The sequence below is a fragment of the Uranotaenia lowii genome, chromosome 2 (genome assembly GCF_029784155.1).
Source record: "Uranotaenia lowii strain MFRU-FL chromosome 2, ASM2978415v1, whole genome shotgun sequence".
In the NCBI taxonomy this organism is placed as follows: Eukaryota; Metazoa; Arthropoda; class Insecta; order Diptera; family Culicidae; genus Uranotaenia; species Uranotaenia lowii.
In genome coordinates, this window is record NC_073692.1 from 311,893,328 (window position 1) to 311,919,313 (window position 25,986).

Here is a 25,986-nt window from a genome sequence, read left to right on the forward strand (position 1 = left end):
TGAAAGTTTTGAAATCGGACTCAAAATTATATTTTTTTTTATTTACAACTAGTTTATTAAAGGCCTTTTACTTTTACAAAGTTTAAATGTGCTGAGGGTATTCGTTTCACTGGTTAGTAAGGAAGGGGGCCGTAATAGTCGCGGCGACTCAACAGTTAGAAAAAAAAACTTTAAACAAGGAAAAAGGAAGGGGTTTATAGGGGTTATTCTTCAGTATCAGTTTTCCATTAGGGTCCGGTGGTGGCCTTCTTTAGCTGTGGTTTCGGTAGCTACGGTTTGCATGGTATCGGTTTCCAACCTTCTGGCCAGCCTTCTTCAGGAATGTGTCGAACCCGTTGGATGAGAGGTAGTACTAATAAATAAACAAAACAGACATTAAATGAAGAACACACAAGGGGAGAGTTTACGTGGGTAAGCGGACTAAACGACCAAGTCAGACAGCTTGAGATATTTGTAAATTGGGAACAAATATCCAAAATCTAAGTTTGCCAGAATGTCTCGAATTGGAACCCCAGGTAATCTACCTCGGGCCCTAAGGGTATCCAGTAGCCAAGCCCTCGTTTGACCATACCTTTCACACGTCCATACAACATGATCGATGTCGTGGTAGCCATCCCCACAAACGCAAACATTGGTTGCAGCGAGATTAATACGAAACAAGTGCGCGTCAAGCCGGCAATGATTTGACATGAGCCGAGAAATCACGCGAACGAAGTCGCGACTCAAGTTAAAATGCTTAAACCATGCCTTCGTCGGAACCTTAGGGATAATCGTATGGAGCCAACGTCCCATTGTGCCATTGTCCCAGCTAGACTGCCAAGCGTTAATCGCTAAAGTGCGAGGTATTGAAACGTATTCATTGTAAGTTATAATCCTCTCAAAGATTTCACCTTGTAACGCGCCCACCTTAGCCAATGAGTCCGCCTTCTCATTGCCTTGTATAAGACAATGAGACGGGATCCAAGCTAAGGTAATCCTATACGAATTTTCGATCAGAGCGCCCAATATCCCAGAAATTTCCAGCAAGAAATGGGAAGAGCGCTTCATCAGTTTCATCGATAGAATCGCCTCAACGGAGCTGAGACTATCCGAGTAGATGAAATAGTGGTCTACGGGCAGTGTGCGAATGTGTTCCAAGGTGCAGTAAATAGCGGCTAGCTCAGCAGTGTAAACGGAGCATGGCTCTCGAAGCTTGAACGAAGCTTCAAAGCCCTCATTATACACTGCGAAGCCAGTCGCGTTGTCGATTCTAGAACCATCAGTAAAGAACATTTTTATAGGATCAATTTCACGTACTTTTGAAGCAAAGATTGAAGGAATGATGTTGGGTCGGACGTGATCTGGAATTCCACGGATGTCGGCGGTCATGGATAGATCGAATTTTATCAAGGAACTGCTAATCGGGTAAAAGTGACTCGTGTCCGAATTTAATAAAGAAGGATTTATATCTAATTGACTAAAAGTATTATAATTTTTCACATATTTGACTCGCGGATTAATATTCATAAGCCTTTCTAAATTTTCTATCACCAAAGGATTCATGGTTACACTTCGAATTAGGAAACGTAGCGATAAATCGAAGAATCGATTTTTCAACGGCATTATTCCCGCCAGTACTTCGAGACCCATCATATGTGTCGACTGCATACAACCCATGGCAATACGCAAACAACGATACTGTATTCGTTCTAGTTTAATTAGGTGGGTTTTCGCGGCGGACCCAAAGCAAAAGCTTCCGTATTCTATGACCGACAGTATCGTTGTTTGGTATAACCTGATGAGGTCCTGTGGGTGAGCACCCCACCAGGTTCCAGTAATCGTTCGAAGAAAATTGATTCTCTTTTGGCATTTTTGTGTCAAGTATCTAATATGTTTTCCCCAGAGGCATTTAGAGTCGAACCAGACACCCAAATATTTAAAACTAAGAGATTGAGTTATAGTTCTACCCATCATAAGGAGCTCTATTTGAGGAGGGGAATGCTTCCTTGAAAAAACTACTAACTCGGTTTTACTAGGCGAAAACTCGATACCTAGATTCCTGGCCCAATGTGATAAATTATTTAGAGTTTCTTGTAACGGAGGTTTAATTTGAGTGCCTTTTTTTACCTGTGATATGAACAACACAGTCATCCGCAAGCTGTCTTAGCGTGCAATTTTGTGCCATACAAGCATCGATTTCTCGGACATAAAAGTTGTATAGCAGGGGGCTTAAACATGAGCCTTGGGGTAGACCCATGTAACTAATTCGTTTAACGTTGGTTTCTCCATGACTAAAATTCATGATTTTTCAGACAACAGGTTATATAGAAAATTGTTCAATATTGGTGAAAGTCCGCAAGAGTTGAGATTACTAGATAGCACTTCTATGGACACCGAATCGAATGCCCCTTTGATATCCAGAAATACTGCCCCCATCTGCTCTTTTTGGGCAAACGCCAATTGAATGTCTGATGAAAGTAATGCTAGACAGTCGTTCGTACCCTTGCCTCTACGGAACCCATATTGTGTACTTAACAACAGGTTGTTTGATTCAACCCATTTATCCAGCCGAAAGAGAATCATTTTTTCGAGCAATTTCCGGAGACACGAGAGCATTGCAATCGGCCTATACGAATTGTAATCAGAAGCTGGTTTTCCCGGTTTTTGGATGGCGATGACTTTCACTTGTCTCCAGTCCTGCGGAACAATGTTCAGTTCCAAACACTTATTGAATAAATTCAATAAACGTTTTTTAGCGGAATCTGGTAGATTCTTCAACAAGTTGAATTTGATTCTGTCCAGTCCGGGAGCTGAATTGTTGCAAGACCAGAGCGCAAGTGAAAGTTCGACCATCGAGAATTTATCCTCGGTTTCGGAACTATTCTCTGTATCCCGGTATATTTTCAGAGCTGGTGCTGCGTCCGGGCAGACCTTTTTCGCGAACTTTAATAGCCATTGACTCAAACTTTCCTCACTTTCGTTCGTGGGAGTGTGATTACGCATGTTTCGTGCTGTTTGCCAAAGTGTGCGCAGAGACGTTTCTCGAGATAACCCATCAACGAATCGCCTCCAATACCCACGTTTCTTGGCCCTGATCAAGTTCTTGAACTTGCGTTCCAAAGCCAAGTAACGTTGGAACTTCTCTGGCAATCCGGTTCTGCGAAACTCGACAAACGCCTTGCGCTTTTCATTTCCCGCGCGAGAACACCACGGAGTAGGAGGTCTTTTCAGGATCGTCGAGTTCTCGTTTCGTCTGACCTGTGCCCCGATTGCACAGTCCACAATCGTTCCGGAGATGAATCCATACTCTGCCTCCGGAGGCAGCTCATCCGTTGAGTCGATGGCTTCAATTATACTAGATGCATACTTTTTCCAATCTATATTCCTTGTGAGGTCATAAGGAATATTGATTTCTTCGGGTGGACTACGACCACTGATGATAGAAATATTGATAGGCAAATGATCACTTCCCTGAGGGTCTTGGATTACCTTCCACGTACAATCCAAGCTCAGAGAGGAAGAAGCTAAAGAAAGGTCTAAAATACTATGCTGTGATTGGGATCCATTAATTCGAGTCACTTCCCCATTGTTTAAGACAGTCATGTTGAAGTCGTCGCACAGCTCATAAATAATGTTAGCACGATCATCATCACGTGAGCTACCCCAGCCCACACCATGGGAGTTAAAATCTCCCAGAACTAGCCGGGGTTCTGGGAGAAGTGAAATAATATTCGCCAATTGGTTCCGGCTAACGCTTGAAGATGGCGGAATATAAACCGAGGCTAGACAAAGGTCTTGACCTTTTATTCTAGCTTGGCAACTAACGACTTCAATACCTGGAGATGGTTGTAGTGGAATACGATAGAAAGAGTGACATTTCTTGATCCCCAAAAGAACGCCACCCCCTCTTTGACCATCACGATCCAGGCGAATTATGTTGTGGCTTTGGAAGGAGAAATCTACGTTTGGAGAGAGCCAAGTTTCGCATAAGGCGAACACATCACAATTCAAATTGTGTACCAATATTTTAAATGGGTCTAATTTTGGTAAAATACTTCTGCAGTTCCATTGCAATACAGAAACAATTTCTCTCCCCTCATTGGATGAATTATCCATCGAAAGAAATTGCTTCTGCGATGAGGGTCATAGTGAGAGCTTTCTTTTTCAAGAATTCTCTCAAAAGGGGTACAAACATATTAACCATAGTCCTCCATCCTGCTGGTACACTGAAAAAGTCCAGGATGAACGCAACAATTTCCGAGAATTTCATCTTACCATCAGCCGAAAAGCTGGGAAAACCATTCGACGATGGATCAGATGCAGTTTCTCTGGGAATTGTTGCATTCCTGTTAGCTACTGAAGGGCCTGAATTCTGAAGGAAAGCCTGGGGTTTTGACTTTCCAGGAAGTGGAGGAAAGTCCTTCGGGGACGGATTAAAACACGGAGGACTTTTAATAGGAGGGTTAGAATTACTATTTCCACTTTGAGGATTTCTTTTAGTATTAAGTTTGCTGGCAGCTATTCTGGATTGTGTTTTAGTGATGCGTTTCCTTTTTGGAGCCTGTGAAACATTATTTTTTGAAAATGGCCCAGTTGATGTTCCTTCACATGGATCCTCCCCTTCGGATTCATAGTCACTTAGAAGGTCAAACTGGTTCTCTGAGACGATTGGCAAAGACTTCAGAACCATGTCTCTATAGGACATTTTTACACGATTTTTCAAAGAAGTCTTGATTTTTTCCCGGCGCGATATGTACTTCGGACACGCCGAGAGAGCATGAGAGGCTTCACCAGTACAATACAAGCACCTGCTTGATGCTTGTATTGTACACGAAGCTTCCTCATGCTTCTCCCCGCACTTAGAGCAGCGTGCCTGATTGCAGCAGTAGGCGGCCGTATGATCCAACTGCTTGCACTTCTGGCAGGACATGACCGAAGGCACATAAAGTCTCACAGGTAGACGAACCTTCCCGATCGCAACGTAATCAGGAAGTGCAGTGCCGGAAAAGGTAACCCGAAAAGAGTTCGACAGGGAAAACTTCCGTTTTTCCCCCTCGCCTGATGCTGATTTTAGTTGACGCGCGTCCAACACCTTGACCGTTGGAAGAGCAGGATCCTTGAATCGGCCAACCCCTGATTCCATTAGGTCATCGACGGTCAAACCCTCTTCGGTTACCACTCCGTCGATTTCCACGTCACGAGCGGGAACGTAAACGCGGTACTCGATCGTAAACCTCTCGTCACAAGCAATGGCGTTTGCTTCCTTCAAGCTACCAACAACAACGCGCATTTTGTTCCGACTCATCGGCTGGTAGCTGACTACGGAAGAGTACGATCGGTCGAGGTCTCGGGAAATTGAAATAACATTTAGGGGTTTCGATTTGGACCGGAAATACACTACCCAGGGTCCCGTCGATTCATTCTGGTAAACCCAAAAAAAAAAAAAAAAAAAAAAAACAAAAAAAAAAAAAAAAAAAATTATATTTGAAAATGTTAAAATATAATTAAGCTTGAGATTTTAAATTCAGACTCATTAGATATCTGGATTTAACATAGTCATTTTAGAACAGAAATAAAACCAAGACTAAGAAAGAAGTAATCTAAATTCCTAATTTTAGTACACAGTAGATACTATGAATTCAGAAATAATTATTCAAATAACATTCGAAATCATATATCCATATTCAAAATTCTAAGTATATATCTTAGGGTTAGAATTCAAAATTTAAACTCAAAGTTCGAATTGCCAATAAAATTTTGAAACTAATATCGACATTTATGGATCAGAATTGAGAACCCCTTTTCAAATGCACATCTATAATTTTATAACTTCCCAAGTAAAATCAAATTATAGCATTGAAATTTTACCAGGTTTTGAATTAAAATATAGTAAACTTCTACATGAGAATTCTAAAAAAAATTATCATTTGTATCATCAAATATTCGGCAAAATATATCATTTTCCAGCCCTTTTGGTGTTGCAGATATCATTTTAAGACATGAATATGGGCTTTTCGTTCCTGACGAAATATTTGCATTTCATATATCGTTTAATTATTTTCACGAAAAAATCTAACCTTAAATACCTCGGAGAATATATTTTCCTCAAGATAAATTTAAATAATTTAAGAACCTAAAACTGTTTTATTGACAAATAGAAGTTTCGGTTCTGATTAGTTGAACGAATTTTGAAATCTCTTAGATCCAGAGATCCAGAAGGTCAACTTAGATTTATCACATGATATCATAATGTGGTTTCAAAATGATGCAATGTTGTACTTCAAGATTCCAAGATGACGTCCGAAAAGAACAGTTGTCAAAGTTGGAAAAAAAATTTGCCAAAGACTAAGACGAAGGTGACAATTTTCGTTGAACAAATGGAATACTGGAATTATTACATTTCGACATTTAACCCTTCGTTTCATAAAGTAACAAATTTGCAACAATTAATGTATGGAAAAAGTGAAAAATCGTATTTTTTTTAATTTTTTTTTCTCATCATTTCCAACCGTTAAAAATGATTTTAAGGGAAAAATAAAAAATCATGAAATGAAGGGTTAAATGCTTTACTATCGGTACGAAATCCTATAAGTCTCACCGCAAATTTTGCAGTTGTGAATAACTTTCGAGTTACAATATTGATTCACTAAAAATTCTCACACACTTTCACTTACAAATATAATAAAATGTCTATTTGTTCGGTCAATAAATCTTGTAAAAATTAAATCTCACAAGGGAAAACCGGGAATTTGAAAATGGACACCCTGCATAATGCTGCCGAGCAGCTCTCGATACGGTTTCTTTGTTAAAGAACCTTCACGGCTTAGTTTGAGTGTTTTCTCCATATAGATTTTTATATCCATTTGGTGGAATACGAGCCTGTAGCGTACTCCAATCGCAAAAACCGTTCGAATCGTCATGAGCTTGACCACCCTTGCCCAAGTCTTCTCGAAGTCTACTCCGGAGGGTTGCAGGTATCCTATAATCACGAGGCGTGCCTTGTATCGTACTGCTTGGCCGTTCTCGTTCCCGTTCATTCGGAAGACCCACTTCGTCCTCAGTGGTTTCATATCCGTTGGACAAACTTCGAACCTCTACACACGGTTGGCTTATAAGGATATCAGTTCTTCTTCCACAGCACGTAGCCTTTTCTCACGGTCGTCTCTGGTAATAACATCTTTGATGATTTCCGGAACGTCTGTAATGTGCGAGCCGACAGAATTTACGCTAAACCCAGTAAAGAAGTCGAAAAACTCAGCAACGCTTGGCCTCCAGCCTCGAGCTGTTCCAATTGCGAAGGGAGCGCTCGGGTATCGCCAGTCTCGTCAGGTTCATCTAACTCTTCCAAAACAAGACAGTTTTCAGCTACCGATTTTTTTTTTGACTTTGTTTTTGTTTCGATTATAGTCGTTTTACCATCTTTATGGCATTCGTGACTTTTTCAACGTTGCAGTTGGCGGATCGTTATTGAAAAACTTATCCGGTACAACTGTGTTCGATATTTATGTCGGGGAAATAAATAGTTTTTATTGCCATCTATTTATATATAAAAATGGATTTCTGTCTGTCTGTTTCCTATAGACTTGGAAACTACTGAACCATTTTACGTAAAACTTGGCAGGTGGGGGTTTTGAAGACAGGGGAAGGTTCCTATTATGGTTTGAGACACCTCCCTCTCATATGAAGGGAAGGAGGGGCTTCCCAAACAAAAGACAAATGTTTGTATAACTCGAGAACCAATCAAACAAATGGTATCAAATTTGGCATGTGGTGATATTTGGGTTCGAGGAATGTTTCTACGAATATTAGTTACACAAGCAACCAAAAGTCGCATTTTTACTTAAAGATGGAACTCCGAAGTTCACATTTGGCTGAACAAATGTTTTACGGGAACTTCAGGTGACTCTTGTCGCGTAAAAGTTACTCAGGAACTTCCATCGCCCTTTGAAAGGTTAAACTATCGATAACGGAACTTCTAAGCGCTTTTAATGGAACTTCTTTCAAGAAGGTCGATAACGTTCGCGCAACATTTTAAAACGCACCATTAAGATACTTGAAGATGTTTCAAAGAACCTATATGGGAACTCACATGACATGTCAAAAATGTCTATCAATTTCTTGTCATGGTATTTGTTTTGTTTATATCTGTACTGATATTTACAAATGGAATTCAAGATTTTCTGGAATTTTTCTCATAAATGTTAAGAAATTCGAAGAAATTTTAGATGAGGCGAATTTTTGTTATTATTCAAATTGTGTACTGAAAGTCCTTTAAACGAAATAAGGTACAATCTATTGACCAACATATTCAATTATCTCAGATGACATTAAGTTTGAATACTAATTATTACAGTGACAAAGAACTATTGCTGGGTTGGTCGAGAGGCTGGTGAGTTTCATTGCAACCTAGAGAGCAGCGGTTCAATTCTCTAGGCGTAAGCAGCATGAGCAACCGATGAGATAGACCATGATAGACCAGCTACCTAAATATCTAACATCTGATTGTCAGAGAAATCTGTCACACGGATTTTTTTTTCGGCGCGTTTTGATATTCTCTTGGAAGCTAAATAGCGTTCTCTACAGCCACCTAAACGAACTTGAAAGTAGCTTTAAGAACTTAAATATTGGGCTGATTAGCATTCTCTTCAGACACAAACGAGAACTGATTAAGCTTCTATGGAACCTTTTTAACAGAATTCTGGTTGCTTGGGTACCCCTCCCTCCTTTCAATGGGGAGATAGGAAGGGGGAGGGGGCCTACCTTACAATTTTTTACATATCTCGTTGAGGTTGATCGCAACGGCCTACCTGTTCTGTTTTATAAACAAATTTCACACATGATTGAAAAAATGTATGCGAAGCGGAACTGTCAAACGCAAACCGGTTTGTGATTTTTAAATACGATGCAGATTCGAAATTTACACATTATCCTAATTAATTTAAATTAGAAAAATGTGTGTGAAATCAAACTTGATGTTTTTCATTTTTCTCAATCAGTTTGATGTAAGCCAAGTACAAATAAACTACATCGAAGAATTTATGCGGCTGAAGCGTCGTTACGAGTGAAATAAACATAAACAACGCTTTATTATAGCATAGCATAGCATAGGGTGACTACACACATCTTGCATTGGCTGATACACGAGGTACAACTATTGATCAATCCCGACACGAGATGCCAAAACAAGTATCTGGGTTCAATACTCGTTTCAGGTGCTGATATTGAGTATTAGTGTGGGACCACAATGCACACCGTGGCAAGTCAATGTAATCATAGAAGGGATGGTCTGAAACAGCAAAATAAACTTTTCAGGTGCAGAGAACTCATACGACCCTACATACAGTGGATGCTGTTTTCAGACAGGAGAGGGGAGGGTTTTTTTATGTTTACGGGAAATCCTACTTGGCAAATAGGATTGATGAAAAATAATGTTATGATTTATAAATAAATACAAAAATAAACAAATAAATACAAAAACAATGGAACGAGCTCACCAATTTTGTGTTGTATCCAGCTGAGTTCATGGGGGCCTTTCTAAGATGTGGAACCAATTGACCTTCTTTCGAAAAACTAAGGCCAATCCACGCACATTTATTTCTACAAATTTTCACATTTAAAAAAATCGGTTCAATTTTCTTTAACCGGAAGAAAATTTACATGAGCAAAATAAAAACCCGACCGCACTCCACCAAAGCTTGCTTAGATCTCCATAAACATAAACAACGCTTTATTATTTCACATATTTTCCCGTTTTGAACGCTTCCTGCAAAATGTGTGAAACGCACACATTTTGTTCCCTTGAACGGTATTTCACATTGATGTGCAGCACTACCTTTACAAACTTAATGTTTTGAACTACCGTAATCCGGGGTAATATTGATAACTTTTTTCAATATATTTCGATTATTTTTTCTGTTAAGGGGAATGTAGCATGTTCTATATTTTTAAAACCAGTACTGGACTTCTATGAACGTAGAACATGGATGCAGAAATTTATGAGACCTCTTTTAATTTGATTTATAAATCGTTTTCCTCTCAGTTCAGAATATGATGCTTTGGGGTGACATTGATCAGTCTTTATTCTGACGGTTTTAACGAGTTTTCTTGAACATAAAGGATACAAAACACCATAATAATATTTAAAAATGCTAGTTTCTCAATTTAACCTTGATTTTTAACGTTTTTTTTTTAAATTTCATAATCGAAAAAAGAACTATGATGCTGCCTACATTTAGGGGCAAAAATAATTATAATTGCTAAATAGTATGAGCTTCAAAATACAAATGAAATTTTACTTTCACACATTCCCCTAGGCCCTCTCACTATTTCCATTTTCATTTTTTCTTCAAAGTTAACCATTTGATAGGGTTCCTATTCATTTGTCCAATACGGGCTTACTCTTGGAAAAAGTCCTTATTTTTTAAATATAAAAAATTTATCATTAAATGATCATAAAAATAGCACTCTAACTGTCCATATACAAAGAAGAAAAAAATTTCTTTCACATTAAACAACCCGTTTGCTTCTAAATGCTTTTTGGTATAATCAGGAGAGCTGTTTGTTTGTGAGCCTTGGAAAAATAGATATTTTAAGATTTTGAAATTAGATTTTCGACTAACAGAAAAAAAAATTCAAATAGGGGAATTCTCTTTCTGAGTTTCTCATGTATAGTTAGCTAGTTGTAGAGCAAAGAACTGGCTTCTGGTAACTCTGTATAAAATGGAAGTGCATCAAATGTGAAGTGATTCGGGAGTGAAATTATAAGTGTTGTAAACGAGTTTTGGAGTAGTTTTCCTGTTCTAGTGATGTGCGAAGGGCTGATGCGTGCGCGAAGCATGGGGTTTTGAAGTTTTTTTCAGGCCAAAGTGGTTAAAATGTGAATTTGTTTTGTTGTTTGCTATCTTTGGAATTATGATGACGCCATTATGAAGAGATTTGCTACAGCTTACTCGATTCGAAGAAGAGATGGCGCTAATGTAGAAAAGTTTCAACCTTCATTACGCTGCCATCTTCTGGAATATTTAGTAAGTATGTTGTGTCGGCATCTAGTGAGGAGCTCCAGGTATGTTTTCTTCTTTTTTTTCAACGTGAGTTGATTCAGTTGCTGCCTGATTCCATCTGTTTATTTGAAAGCTGTATATGAATTAACCAATTTAGAGCGAGGAAGTTTTACTCTTCACAAAGAGCATGTTAATATTTTTTCAAAATTTAGGATCTGTTTAGACTTGTTTAATATTTTAAAGCCAGCTTTTCGTTATCAAGTTTTTCGACGAAGTGATATCATTTGAATTAAAAAGAGTCATACTTTAGTTAACAACAAAACAACAAGCAGACGAATGACGAAAAATTAAAAAAATACAAATACTTGGATATTAAACAGTCAGGGTAATAAAAGTACGTTTTCCAAGTGCTTCTATTTTTTCATTTATTTATTTTTAATCACGTAATAATATATTGATATCATGAAATAGAAAAATGTAGATCTAATAAGGGAAGGAAAAAACAAGAAATGTATGAATTGTTGAAAATTATAACACAACTAATTAAATCGCAAAAAAATAGGAAAACATTATCAGTATAGTTAACATGAGATTGCAAAACTTCTATTGTTTGGTTAAAATTCTTCAGCTTTCTTTCAATATTCATCACTTTCCATTATCAAATACAAATTCAAGTTGTACTGTTTTTATTTTGATTTTTTTCTGTAACTTCTTTACTTGAAACGGCTCAATTTTGAAAAATTCTGAGACGAATTCTTAATTTCAATGTTAATCATTTTTCTTATTTTGCATAATCTTACGAGAGTTCAGCATTTCCTTGAATGTAAAAAGCTATTCACTTCTGTTTAGTTTTTTAAATCATTTTTAAGAATAATTATTGTCATTTAAATTTTAATAAATCAGTTTTTAATTGTTTTACTTGTTCGTTTATGTTATAGAATCGCATTCGAGGAAAGAGCTGGTTTTATCGATTATCAACTTAAATACAATATTTCTGATCATTGGTATGTTTTTGAGTATATTTTTTTCTTAAATTTTGATTTTTTATGCAGGTTTCAAAAATAGAAAAAAGAGTTTCAATAGACCAAAATCTAGGAGCATATGAGGAGAACTAACTATGAGATAACTGATAAAGGTGTGTAGGAAAACATTCATAAAAACATAGACTTGTTGTAATAACCTAAGGTTTTTCTTGCAACAGTTCGAAATTTTAATCAAATGATAATTTTGAGAATAGGATTAAAATAGTATATCGCACTGGTCAAAAGTGTTTCCTGATCATATCCTTCAACCCACACTCCAAAACAAAATTATTTGCTAGGATGCAGAGGTGACCTCGGTCCTAAAGCACAAATTTATTTCTTTCATCCCTTTTTCTTCTTTTCCTAACTATCTATTGACTACTAGGACGTGGCCGGCGCCGTTATTGATGGTCAAAGAGAGAGTATCAGTTCTGTGCATTGAGAATGAGATGCTAATCTCAAGCATCATTCTTTTGACCTTTGCGCAAAATTGATAGCCTCGGTCAATCACGGAGTAGCAACCATTGGCGATGTGGAATTATTTCTACTGAGCCACGCCTGTGTTCATGGTTTTCGAAATGCATGTCTTGTAGAAAAAAAAAGAAAAATAATGTAAATGATATAATTTATTGATAATTGGTCCACAAACTTTTTTTTAATGGAAATTATTTTGTAAAAATGGATAATGTAGCATTTCGGGTTCAATGAACCAGGTGGATGTGAGTAGTCAATCAAGCTAAGCTAAGCTAAGAAAAAAAAAATTCAAATACATACCAAATTTTGCCTATTTGATACTCAATTCATAGGCTTTCAAACGTAGAAAACAGATTTCAAAAATTCAAACTAACGACTGAGTTATTGATGATAATGTGGAAAAGTTTATTGTTGGTCAAATTTACCCCGGTGATCAATGTTACCCCGTTTTACAGTACTTATCTCGATTATGTGTGAAATAACACACACTGATTTCTGGAATGACTTAGTTTCCAAAATCGTTTATAAATAAATTTACAAGTGGTGGACCCAGATTAAATCCTTTGCGGGGCACCCCATGGGGAACAGTAAAGTTTTGCAATTGTTTATATATGGCCTCGTCCTTTAATGAATTGTTTACAATTTTACATTCGAGTAAACAATCTAATGTTTCTCAATAAATATAATTAAATTGATATTTGCCGGAAACATGTACATTCGTACCTCCAGCAAATTGTAGATTAGCAAATGTTTGCCCACATTGCACAACTGCCTAATAGATTCGCGCTAACCAATGGCTCCACATGCGAATGCTGGGTATGGGTCAATAAAACTGTGTCAACTTCATCTTTATATCTCTCTCTTTATCTTGAAAGTATCCCATAAATGTACGTAGCTGCTCGGCTACCGTTTGTTTTATGAATCCAAAAATATTAAATTAGTACACCCAGGAAGTAAGATAACGAGCCAGATAAGCTTTCTCTGCCGATGATAAATGGAGGCAATATTTATTAACATCGCTGTCCTTTACATAGGAAAGATGAAAATGATGGTAACGATATTTACATAACAGAAAACCTTCGAACTGTGCCAAGAATATTGTAACCTTTAATCCGTTTCACACATTAGATAATCGACTGGATTCGCGGGTTGGTTTGAAGGTTGTTGTTCTTGTTGTTGTTGGATGCACTACAAGGGTGCCGACAACGGAAAACTGTTTATCTGTATTATGGTCCATAAATCACCGATCCAATGACGATGGCTGGCGCTTCGGTGGTTGTCTCATAGCTCAATGCCATTATCATCGTACTCCAGATGGTAGAGACATGATTTGGCGGCTTTCCAATCCGGTGTGGGTTTCAGGAGGTGGTGAATTTTCTGAAAAAAAACAATTGACTTGGTAAATATTTTTGTGTACTAGGTTTGATACTTTTTTGCAGATTAATTTGTTTTCATATCAATTTTTTTTTAATTTTCAACCACAGTTTTCCATAAGTGGATTGTTTTTCCACAAGTGGAAGTCGGATGCAGACACAAACGTTTATCCTGCCTGATCCTCGAATCATTCTTTATAATGTTTGTTACTAATAGACGATTATACTGAATTAAAATTAAGTTATTTTACTAAATTAAGTTCTTTTAGTAACAGAGGACAAAATTTTTTTAATGTTGACTGTTGAGACATTAATAAAATATTACTTTCTCGTTAGACACGAATGCCTGAAGGTGGTAAAGTGTCATAAATAAACAAAAAAAAAAATACTGTCTCTGGTTCGAAGTGCATAAACAAAATTGGTTAATTTTTTTTCAATATCTGGAGCCACAATCGGATTAGCAAGGATTTCCATTGCATTAAGCTTCAAAAATGCAACTGGCTTGGTTGTTTGAAAACTGAACGAAATTTCAGTCCTTGCTGGACCACATGAGACACGTGGGAAATACACAAGGTGTTGTTATTGTCCTATCAGTTAATATGAAAAGTGGATGATGAAAGTCGTAAGTGATCAAATCTGCCAAATATGTGCAATAGACCTCCCCAAATTTGTATTGGAAATATTTAACTTGTGAAATCTTATGCGCTGCAGGCTAAAATTGATCCTAGACCGAGTAGGTACAAGATCTCACACCAAATTTGAGCCAGATCGGATCACGGAAAGGGGTGCTTGAAGTTTTTATGGGATTTGAGACATTTTGTTCGGGAAAACATGAAAAACCAGGTTTTCGTCAATTACTTTGGTTAGCTTCGGCGGATTTCTTTTGAATACAGTCTTAATGAGTCAGCGCGATCGGACATATTGGCGCCTCATTAACAGTGATGGATACCACTCTTTTAAAAGTAAGTCCATTTTTTTAAGCCTAATAACTTCTTCATCTAAACTCTAATCGAATTGCAGTCTTCGGATAAAATATTATTTGTCATAATTTAGGCTTTAAGGAAAACCCGTTTTCAAAAGAAATGAGCTGAAGGGAACCAAAGTTATTGATGAAAAACTGATTTTTTAAGTTTCTCCTGAACAAAATGTATAAAAATCCCTTACAAACTTAAGGCTCGTTGTACGACCCCTTCCCGTGATCCGATCTGAGATATTGTACTTGGCCTAGGATAAATTTTAGCCTGCAGCGCATAGCTTTTTCAATTTTCGTCTTTTGTGCATGATTTACAGAGACAAATATTGACATCAAACCACTGTTAATAATACTTTGTTTTCTACGGCCCTGGTGACCATCAACAATTTAAACTGCGAATGTGGCAAACCAGCGTCATAAATCTCAGTAAGAATTGGAGAAAAAAGCCTTACAAATTCGAAAGTCTATGGCTGCTGGTACTGGTACGGTTTTCCAGGTAAGCCGGACGTGTTTTATGTTTAGCAAGCAGCATGATTTAAAAATATTTAATCTTTTCAGATTAGTATCAGCAATATATTTGCTTCGAGCTGTACGTCGTGCTGCTCAGAGGAGACGATTCATTTTTAATTTTTCCTAATCCAACGACGTCATTGCAACCCCGTTTATACTAGAAGCCGCTCGGAAATGCGAACCGCTTCATAAGCAACATTGCTCGATCTCCCGGTGGGGAAGTTTTTTGTAAAGCATGTTACACCAAAAAAAAATTTGAAACCTTGCATACCGCACACCGTAAACCTTTTTTCGTGGAACATCCGAACATGTTAACGCTCTTAATACAATTGTAAACATTGAATTAATAAACTGTAATTTAGTTTTGAAATTGTGAAGTCGATACTGCTTTACATTTCACAAATCGAGTTTCTTTTAAAAAAAAAATATATCAGTTTAGAATTTATTTTTTAAATGTTTCAAGTAAGGTTTGACACTTATGAAACAAATTTTCCGTTCAGTGTTAAGGCTATCGTATACAATTTATCATCAAAAACCCCTCCGAACATGCAATTTTAAGTCAAATTTTTGCAATGTCGGCACCTGAATCCATACCGACAATCCTTACCTAAAATCGTCACCTGAGTGCGACTTTTCTTACCCACGAAGACTACGAGAATAGGGGAAGAACTCACAAAGTTCATCCGAAGTGACGTTCCTCGCCGAAAGCGACACCTGAAATCGAGTTGCTTGGGCGGCTCGACTATCGTCACCTCACGCGCGGTGCAGAATAAGGGCCATTGAGAAGTTTTACTCAAAATGCTCTTCATGTTACAAGTAAAAAAAAAATACTCTCTGGAGCCACCACTAGAATTTGCAAGTAGGCAAAAACCAACATTGTTTAGCAGTTCATGTACGCTTTACCATTGAAAATTCTTGAGACAACGCTTATTAACAACACACTAAAATCAATGAATGAGATTTTTTTCTTACTTGCATCATGGATCTATCCGAGGCATCAGTGATGAGTTGATATAGTGTTGTCAACAGAACTACCGAAATGGGCAACAATCCAATGCCCCATCCTACAATGTCTGCCCAAACCGGATAACTGTACTTTCCATAGGTGACTGGCCTATATTGGATCCAATTGAAACAGAGAATGAACTGAAATAGAAACAAAATTATAAATACTAGTCTTGAGATGTATTTACAGATCTAGAAGAACAACTTACCAATAACGTGCTCGGTGTAATGTACTTCCAAATAATCGTCCAAAATGTATGAAATGCTTGCGATCGTTTGCCGATCATCTCTTCAATGTTCGAAATGAATCGATCCGATCCGTAACCCCAAGCTATCAGAACACACTCAATGATGGCTATCAGCAAGACAGACCAGAAGGCGGCATATTTGTCCACCAACTGGAACCAGTACATTCCACTCTAAAATTATAACGAAAAATCTAGTTAAATTTGAGAAAATCGATAATTTTTCGAAACGTTACATTGGTAATAAAAATCAATCCACCGAAGTATCCGATAACGGCTACTCCAAACACGACTCTCAGCTTCCAGCGACGCCACTGAGGAAAAGTGTCCAGTACAGCCGTTACAACCGTTTCCATCAGAGCAAACTGGGAGTCCAGTCCGAGGGTCAGCAACATAAAGAAAAACACCACCGACCAGAACATCGGCATCTGTAGCTTGGTCACCAGCTCGGGAAAAACCACGAACGCCAATCCAGCACCCTGATCGATCACTCTGCCAACCTCGGTGTCCAGTTCATGTGCCAGAAAGCCCAGCACCGAGAATATCACAAACCCAGCAAAGAACGATGTCAAAATATTTGTAACGGCCACGATGACCGCATCACGGAAGCAGTTATTTGAGAACTTATTGTACGATGCTAGGGTTATCAATCCGCCCCAGGCTGGGCTGAGGGCGAAAAATATCTGCACAGCTGCATCACCCCAAATTTGTGCGTGCTTTAGCTTTTCCCAATCCGGCTCCAGATAGAACATTATGCCGGCGTAGGCCCCCGGAAGTGTGATTCCACGTATGAACAACATTATCAGCACAACGTAAGGGAAGAGTGCGGTAAAGTAGACCACTTTTCCCGATGATTTGACACCCCTGCAAAGGCAGAGAAATACGATCAACCAGGCACCCATCAGAGCCAGGGCCAGGTTTATGCTGATGCTTCCCGTTGACTCGATCCCGGGAGACAGCTGCAGGAGATAGTTTCTGGAAAGGAAAAAGTTTTAAAGGTCCCAATGTTCGAAAACCAATGGCAGGTACATAGTAATCAAGATCGGTAAGTTTATTGACCAAACTACCTAGTTCTACAATCTTGTAATGCAACTTTTCCAACTCGTTTTTGATTAGGTGTTTGAATTGCAGTGATTCGTAATAATTCGTATAAAATTATTCCGCTAATTTTACCGAAAAATATCCGTAACAATTACAGTTCAGTCGGCCGGTCAATGATTACCGGCAAGAAATCAACTTTTTGGCATGGCTTAATGCAATTATTAATGAATGCCCCCAAGGCAACAAAGAACAAACAGATGTATAACTCAACTTGGTTTAAAATTCGTCGAGATAAGAGATGTAGTTGACCTTTTCAACTATTTCTACTATTTATAAGAAAAAAAAAAACTAAACTAAACTGAAAAACTAAAAACTAGCCCCTCTCATGTTCTTGAGTCGATTATTTTCAATCAGATGTTGTATACATAAATAAGATGTTGTATACATTCTTCAAGTATAGGTCTCTCGTCTATCCAAGATTTTTCATTAAGTATGGGGTTTCAACAGAGTTAAAGAAAAATACGTCTTGGAAGTTTGAAGTTCTATTTGCGAATGAAAGAAAAACTTACGAGCTAATGCTATTGGGATTGGAGTATCTTGATTGCTGTGCTGTGATAGATCGACCGACTTCAACACTCCTCCTCGATCGATTGATTCTAATTCAGCGTCGATCGCCAACTTCTTGAGTCGTGTAGCCGAAAGGGATTTCGTCGATAGATCGGCTAAGGATTGTATTCGAAAAAAATGCAACACTTTGTTTTGTGTTAAACTTTTGAATGCATGGATGGAATTAAATGAAATTTTCAGCGAATTTACCTGCTAATGTCAAATTTATAAATATGTTATTTTTTGTTGTTGATGTTCCGTTAAGTGGTTTTTGAGATAGCGTCCAATGAAGAAATGTTTCGACTTTAATTTTTGGGAAACACGTGCGCCATCTATGATGCCTACTATGAACCACCTTTTTTCACATCAAGGCTATTTTTGATTACGTTTGCTGTTTCCTGGAGCTTGACCATCAAAATAACTCAAAATTTTGAATTTGGTCAAAGATCCAGATCAAACTGAAATAGAGCATAAACTTTGTGGGACCAATTAAATTTGGAGGCAGTCTCCTTTGTACTTTTAGCCATTCATCGTGTCAATCTTTCTGGAAGACTGAGTAATTTACAGTTTCCAAAGATCGTTAGCCTCCTCAAGAACTAGACATTCAATTTTTCATTTTTTTTCTCCTTGTTTATCCCCGCAAAATACAGGCGAGACTTGTCAACGAAAAGTTTCTGGTTGGAAACCTGCCAAATAACCGCCAAAGAGTTCGTTTTCGAATATTGAGAAACACGTCTTTACGTTTTCGACTATCGTTTATTACAAGACAAGTTATGATACTAGGCTAAATATTTTGCGCAGGATTTGACCACCGTATTTTGTTAAACTTACCGGTGTGGCCAGCTTTTCTGCCTTGTGGAAACGAAGTCAGGGCTATTTAGGGTAACGGACTTATTTTGGACCGGGTACATATTTTGGATTACCTTGTAGCTTTTTGCCAATATTTCTCTTATAAATCATGTTATTCATAAAAAGCTACTTCTTTTGATTCTAATCACATCTAAAATTTTATTTAAGTAAGCTGTTAACGGAGAGAAAATTGAAAATAAAGTTTTGATTTTTCACAGTTGAACCGAATCAGTGCCATTTCAGGAGGAAGTGCCATTATTGGAGTCAATTTTCAAGAGGTTTGCTCCATAGCTGTGATGAATTTTACAAACACAAACATGTTCACAGCTATGATAAAACACGTGAAAACTGTTTTGCAAGTTCGAAAAAGCAAAATAACTGGTTTTAATAGCAATTTGACCCATGTCGAAAATAGGTCCTACTTTATTCCTTAGGGACTTATTTTGGACCACTCAACATAATCATGGTATTAAACTTGATGTTAAATGTTCATGAATGTAATAAGACGTTATACGACGATATGAAAGAATTATGCACACTATTTCAATCACTCATTATGATTAAAATTTGGAATTTAAGTATGATCTTATTTAATCTACTCGCCAAAGCCAGTACTCGCCGTTAGACGAGGTTCACTTTAATCGGCATAAAACCAAGCCAATCATAGTTTCAACTTACTTTTTGTGCACTATGCTTTTAATCACGTTAATCTAACAATCAACATCAATGGCAACTGTTTGATAAGCAGTTGTTAAAAGCTACAGCTTAAAGAAGCCTCAAAACATGAAAACTTGGACTCGCACCAATTATTTTCATTGTTTTTTATGCTTCATGAAAAATTATTGAAAGTTTGGTCAAAAAATTTCAACCATTTAGGATTGCCAGTAAAATGAGTGCATTCAGGAATGATTTTCGATGATAAAAAACTTGTTTAGGTAGAAGAAACGAAATATAAAACCCGTCTAAAGGAGGGGTTTGGAAAAACGACAACAAATCGGTAAATATGCAACGAGTTTAATTTTTGTAACAGTTGGAATCTCTCATAATATTAGAACAATTTTATCAAATAATTATTCAATTATAGCTAGCTATATATGTTTCAAAACTTGGGAAAAGGTGGTTGAAATGTGTAAATTTTACATGCGATAAACTTAAAACTGAATTTGTGTGAAAAAAATCTGGCTTTTAGATGGCTAAAAAGATAGCATAAATCTCGCACATTTTTATCTTTTTGAATCTATTTACAGAACTGAAGCCAAACCAAATCCACTAAGGTTTTGAAAGTCAAAATGCATCAATTGATGTCGCGAAGTTCATGATGTCAGACTTTCTAAACTTATCATTGGGTCGCCTGATGGAGATTTGCGTTCTGAAAATTGAGCCTAAAGATAAGCCAACTGGTCAGTATTGAACATTGCAGAACGAATTTCGTCGAGATTTTAGTGTGCTGTCAGAATTTTCAACATTTGGAACATTTGGAACACACTATATAACAGAAATTTTACTGTTTTACTCTATTCTTATCGAACAAACAAAACTTGAATAGTCTATGACAATAAAAAAAGACAAAATTATCTGAATAATTCGCATAATTGCGCATCAATCGCTGTCGAAATATAGCAAAATTTAGAAAAAAAACTTACTTAGTTTAAGGGTGGTCCAAAATAGGTCCAAAGGGTGGTCCAAAATAGAAATCTGGTGGTCCAAAATACCGACCAGAGTAATTATCGAAGAAACGCGTTTTTAGGCTTTAATCTTGTTACATTGCAACAAACGACGATATTTTTCGATAGAAAAAGCCTTGATCTTCTTAATGAACGGATAAAGCAGTCGAAAATTTTAACATATCCTTTTTTATGCCAGAAAATAGCATAGCCACTTCCCAAAGGGGTCCAAAATAGGTCCGTTACCCTATAAGTCAGCTAGACGAACCAGTCAGAAAAAAATGGCTTTTTATCACTTACTCTATTCATATTTTCGGATTGAGCTTGAATAGTTGATATGGAATATTGGAATCAGTGTTCCGAAAATCACTCATTTTCAATGAATGTTCCTGATTGCACTTCGCAACTGAACGTACAGCGATCGGGTTTTGTTATTGATTGCTACTGGACTTATCCGATCATCGATCGTTCTATTCATCGCTAAAATACAGATCATACAGATCACCTCGCACGATGCTAGCTGTCAAAACAGTGCAGCACTATCATCAAATTGGAATCTCACCATACATACATGCATACGGCGAATCATGTTGGGCTAGGATCAGGTGTGAATGGTTCAGGCAGCGAGCGAGTGATACATGAAACCGATCATTAGCAAATGTTGTTTGATTTTAAACATAGCCAATTAATAAATTTATTTGATTTTACAGCTTTTTTTACTACAGTAAGAATAAAATCAAACTGTAGTTGTCTTTGTGATGGAAAGATGGTCACTTCCGCCGTCTTTTCAATTTCTAATCAGCCAGGCGGATACTGAGTGAATGACATTCAGAATGGATCAGTTGGTATCTCACTCATCTCCGAAATGCGATGTTTGCAAACCCGATGATTCTGAATGATGGGACTCGGTTGGCATTGCTGAGTAGAGCGCTGATCGAGATTGCATACCAGTCGGGCGAAGCAGTTGCGAGAGGCGCTATCCCATTATACAATCAGAATGTATCCAACAGGAAACGCATCCTGAGTGTTTATTTTGATTGATTTTCGGAACATTGATTGGAATAGTTGATATCCAGCTGATTTTTGTCTCTTATTGGGTTTTTTTTGGATTTTCCTCAATCCTGCTCAAAACAATTTGTCAATGAACTTCTGTATAGGACGCTATTGCAAAAACCACTTGACAGATTGTCACCAAATTTTGTAGACGTACACATTACATTACTAGGAAGATTCACTGAAAATTTCATCAATTGCCATCCATACATACAAAAGTTATTTACAAAACAAAGTGTTGCATTTTTTTCGAATACACTTCTTACCACGTCTTCTGTCGGGCAATATCTGCACTGCCCGTCCTTAGCAATATTTTTTTGGTCTTCTTTAGGTTCCGCTTGACAATAGCCCAGTATTTCTCAATTGGGCGGATCTCTCGCGTGTTGGGAGGGTTCTTGTTCTTGGGAACCACCTGCACGTTGTTGGCGGCGTACCACTCCATGGCCTTTTTACCGTAATGGCAACATGCCAAATCCGGGCAAAACAGTACGGAACAACCGTGTTTCTTCAGGAAAGGCAGCTGACGTTTATTCAAACACTCTTTCACGTAAATTTCTTGGTGAAGCTATGAAAATGCTGCTTTTCACCATATATTTCTTCACGAACTTTGACAGTTTAAAACATTCTGGCCCAATGCTCCCGGGAACTAGCTCAGTAGCAGGAGACCCCTGAACTGTGTCTCAGGGTCGGCCTACTACTGGGTAAACGGAGGGAACGGGGATCCAATTTTAAGAGGCAAACTGCGGAGTTTCTTGCCAAATCAAAAAGAGTTAATTTAATTGAAACTTGGGATTTTATTGACTTTTACTCGTGGGATTTATTATTTGCTTAAAAAAAGTGTGGGTGTGGGTGTGTAGTGTGGTTCAGGGGCACTTCTTATATGGGGTGTACATACCGTCGACGGATTTTCTTTGGGTACTCGTTGGCGCGCTTCAGGATCCTGCTCGTTGCACCGATGCTCGATGATGCTGTTGAACTCCTGCTTGGATGACCAAGAGTTCGCTTCGTGGATAGGGTTGACTGTCCAAAATAAAGTTTTTCGGACTGTTGGAGTTTGCTTAATGGCGTCTTCCCTCGTTGACACGATCGGCGGACCACAGCAAGGCCGTATTGGTCGCGCCGAGAGGGGGTCTCCTGAGCGGTTAAGGCCCTTGGGCCTGAGACAACTCTCCTTGGTAATTATGGCCCCACGGGACCAGAGAGACAGGTCTTTTACGGGTTAGGCGTAGACAGTCAAAAACTGCCTAGGCCGACTCGTGTGTGGTGTGAGGTCGTGATTTTCCCTTAGAAAACCAATCAAGGATTAAAAGGTCCTAGAATTGAACCAGGTTCATAAGTTACGGATCATTTCCACCCCATTCCAGTAAATTTTACCTGAATGATCCAAGTTTGTCGGACTCTTACAGCCACCTAATTATAACGGAAATACTTAAAACACTCACAACATTCACACACGAACGCCAAGATAAAAATGACACATAACGGAAGCTCAGCCATCTTCCTCTTTTCCCATACTCCTATGCCAACCCTTTTTTTTGCGCCACCCAATATGGCGGACCGCCCCCTCTGTTCATAGTACCATGAACACCCTCTATGAAGCCCGCCCGTCTAAATCTAACAATACATGTTTTTGAATATTTAAAAAAATCCTCATTCTAGCTAGTATAATAAATAATCCCTATTTTCCTAAACATAAATTCAACAAAATACACAACAGCTCACCTATAACAATTTAAAATATTTGAAAAACGAACTAATACCTTTTGTAACAACGGTTACAAGTTTCATGTGCTTGAAAATATCTGCTATATTTCCTCTTCCTTTTGCCGAATAAAACTCCTGTCCCGGAAGCTGCTTGTAGTCGGCTTTGACGTAGGTTTCGTCGTCCATTACCACGCAGTCAAACTTCGTGAGCACCGTCGTGAACAGCCTCCGGGATCGCGCTTTGGCCGTCGTATTTTGTTTATCATCGCGATTTGGAGTCACTACCTTCTTGTAAGTCGATAGTCCGGCTCGTTTTTTTGGCTCGATGCACGATTGTAGACGATACACCCAGCTTATTTGCGGCATCTCGGAGAAAGAGGTTAGGGTTTCGCTTGAAACTACCGGCAACTCTCTTTGTCGTCTCAGCGGCTTCCGGTTTTCGATTTCCCCCCGATCCAGACTTCCTGGCTGTCGACAAACGTTCCCCAAACACTTTAATTACATTTGAAACGGTTGATTTGGCAACTTTTAGCGATTTTGCGCGAGCAAAATTTTGATACGCTGCTCTTCTTCTTTGGACGGCATTTTGACAACTGAAGAGTGAATTCCAAAATCAAAATAGGAGTAACATTCTACACACACACGCACACCTTCAAAATGACGGGTGTTCAGGTTTTTAAATACAAATTTGAAAGAAATGCGTCAAGTTGATATTGACCAAATTTTGACCGTATCACCCTTCATAGGATGAATAAATCCAAGAGGCTTAAAATCCCAAATAAAACAACAAAAAATGCAAATATTAAAAAACATATTTAACCCGAGTTTGTGATAGCGATAGAAAATAAATTGAACTTTAATTTTTTCATCGAAGCACTGCAGCAGCGTTCAAATAGCTTCTCATGATAAAAAAAAATTGTTTTTCATTTTTAAATTAACTTTCAAAAATTGTTTGAGGACACAAAAACCAAATCTTTTCAAAGTTTTAGGTTAGGTTTTTTATTCGATTTAGCAAATAATGTAAGTAAACTTGGGCATCCTGACCAGATTTGGCTTATCTTGAAAATTATTTATTGAATTTTAGGGCAAGCCCGGATACATCCAAGAAACTTTGGAATAAATTATAGTCAAAGTATAAAGCGGTACTTATCAGCCATATAGTGAAAAATACACAGACACCTTACGATGTTTTACTGAAACCTTCATTTTTTGAAAATTGTGTTGCTTTTGCAACATTACTTTAAGATATTTTGTAATTTATCCAACATCAATTCACCACTCTGTTATTGTATAAATTTTAAAAATAAATATTCCGTCATATACTTAGCTTAACTATTCGGTAAGCCGATTATTCGGCTTAACGGTTTTTGGGTGGTATTCGGCACCGAAGATATGGCTGGCCGAATATTCGGTACATCTCTAGTTTAAACCACGTCCTCAGTCAGAAATCTCAACCCACAGTGAGTTTGAGGTGGGGGCAAGAAACCAAGAAATGAACTCAACTAAACATCACTCTCTGGAGCCACCAATAACATGAAATGTAGCATCTACTTACTTAAAAAAATCCTCAGCCGGTGGTTTCTTCGGGACCCTGGTATAATTCGTTATCAGTTGAGCACTTTCATAGCACTGTTTCAAATAGTAGGTTCCATTCTTGGCAAGACACTGATGCTCCTCTTCGTAAGAGTAACAGTATTGACTGGTCCAAGCATGATTGCAACCCTTCCAGGGAAGAGGTTCTTCGAAGGATGCCATTATGTAGTACAAAGTCCAAGCCAGAATAACATTGTAGTATAGCATAACTATGCCTGCAATTAGCACCATGCCAAAACCAAGTCCTTGAAATAGGGGAGAAAATCGTTTGAATAGAACAGCCGGTCCCAAACCGGCGTACTGAGCCAGAGACAGTTCCATGAACATCAGCGGTAAACCAGCAATGATCAGCATAATTGTGAAAGGAATGAGGAAGGCACCTGTTTTTGAAAGAGGTATGAAATAATTTTAAACCATTTGGTCAAGGTATAAGCATACCTACCGCCACCGTTATTATAACACAGATACGGAAATCGCCAAACATTTCCCAATCCAACCGAGTAGCCAAGGAGTGATAAAATGAAATCGAATCTTCCTGTCCAAGATCCACGTTTAGTTAAAACTTCATCCTCTTCGTCAGATCCATAATGTGGTTGCATCGTTTGATTGTTTATCCAGTTGCTGGTTGTATAGAGCGTGCGGTTCCTTTGTATCTTTTGGCGCTTAAAAATGCTTGATCTCTTTAATCTAATCAACTCGTACTAAATTTATTTGTACCTCAGATAGAAGATCCATCAGCTATCACTTTTTAAACACAACATACAAATTGCACTATTCAAAAGGGTTGTTTGCCTAGTTATGAAATCTTGATACAAATATTATCCTACGATTTAAGCTTTTCAACCTTGGTCAGCTTACATACAGTACTCGCTAAATGATTCGCGTATGCGCACAA

The 25,986-nt window shown here is 37.9% G+C and overlaps 1 protein-coding gene across 1 annotated transcript; it reads right to left on the reverse strand.

The window, feature by feature from the left end:
* Positions 1–99: 99 nt before the first annotated feature.
* Positions 100–25,877, reverse strand: LOC129746030 (sodium- and chloride-dependent glycine transporter 2-like). The gene is made up of 8 exons (XM_055739449.1): positions 25,809–25,877; positions 25,534–25,753; positions 25,054–25,471; positions 16,818–17,556; positions 16,546–16,755; positions 16,304–16,477; positions 13,541–13,852; positions 100–352 (listed from the first exon to the last, which is right to left on the reverse strand). Exons 1-7 carry the CDS (start codon positions 25,824–25,826, stop codon positions 13,757–13,759), a joined length of 1,875 nt encoding a protein of 624 aa, XP_055595424.1. The 5' UTR covers positions 25,827–25,877; the 3' UTR covers positions 100–352; positions 13,541–13,756.
* Between the last annotated feature and the right edge of the window lie 109 nt (positions 25,878–25,986).

Coding starts and splice junctions, on each gene's coding strand:
- LOC129746030 (XM_055739449.1), bottom strand. Junction 25,472..25,533: donor GTGTTATAATAACGGTGGCG/GTAGGTATGCTT, acceptor TTTCAAAAACAG/GTGCCTTCCTCATTCCTTTC. Junction 17,557..25,053: donor CCGGCTGAGGATTTTTTTAA/GTAAGTAGATGC, acceptor TTTCCTTTCCAG/AAACTATCTCCTGCAGCTGT.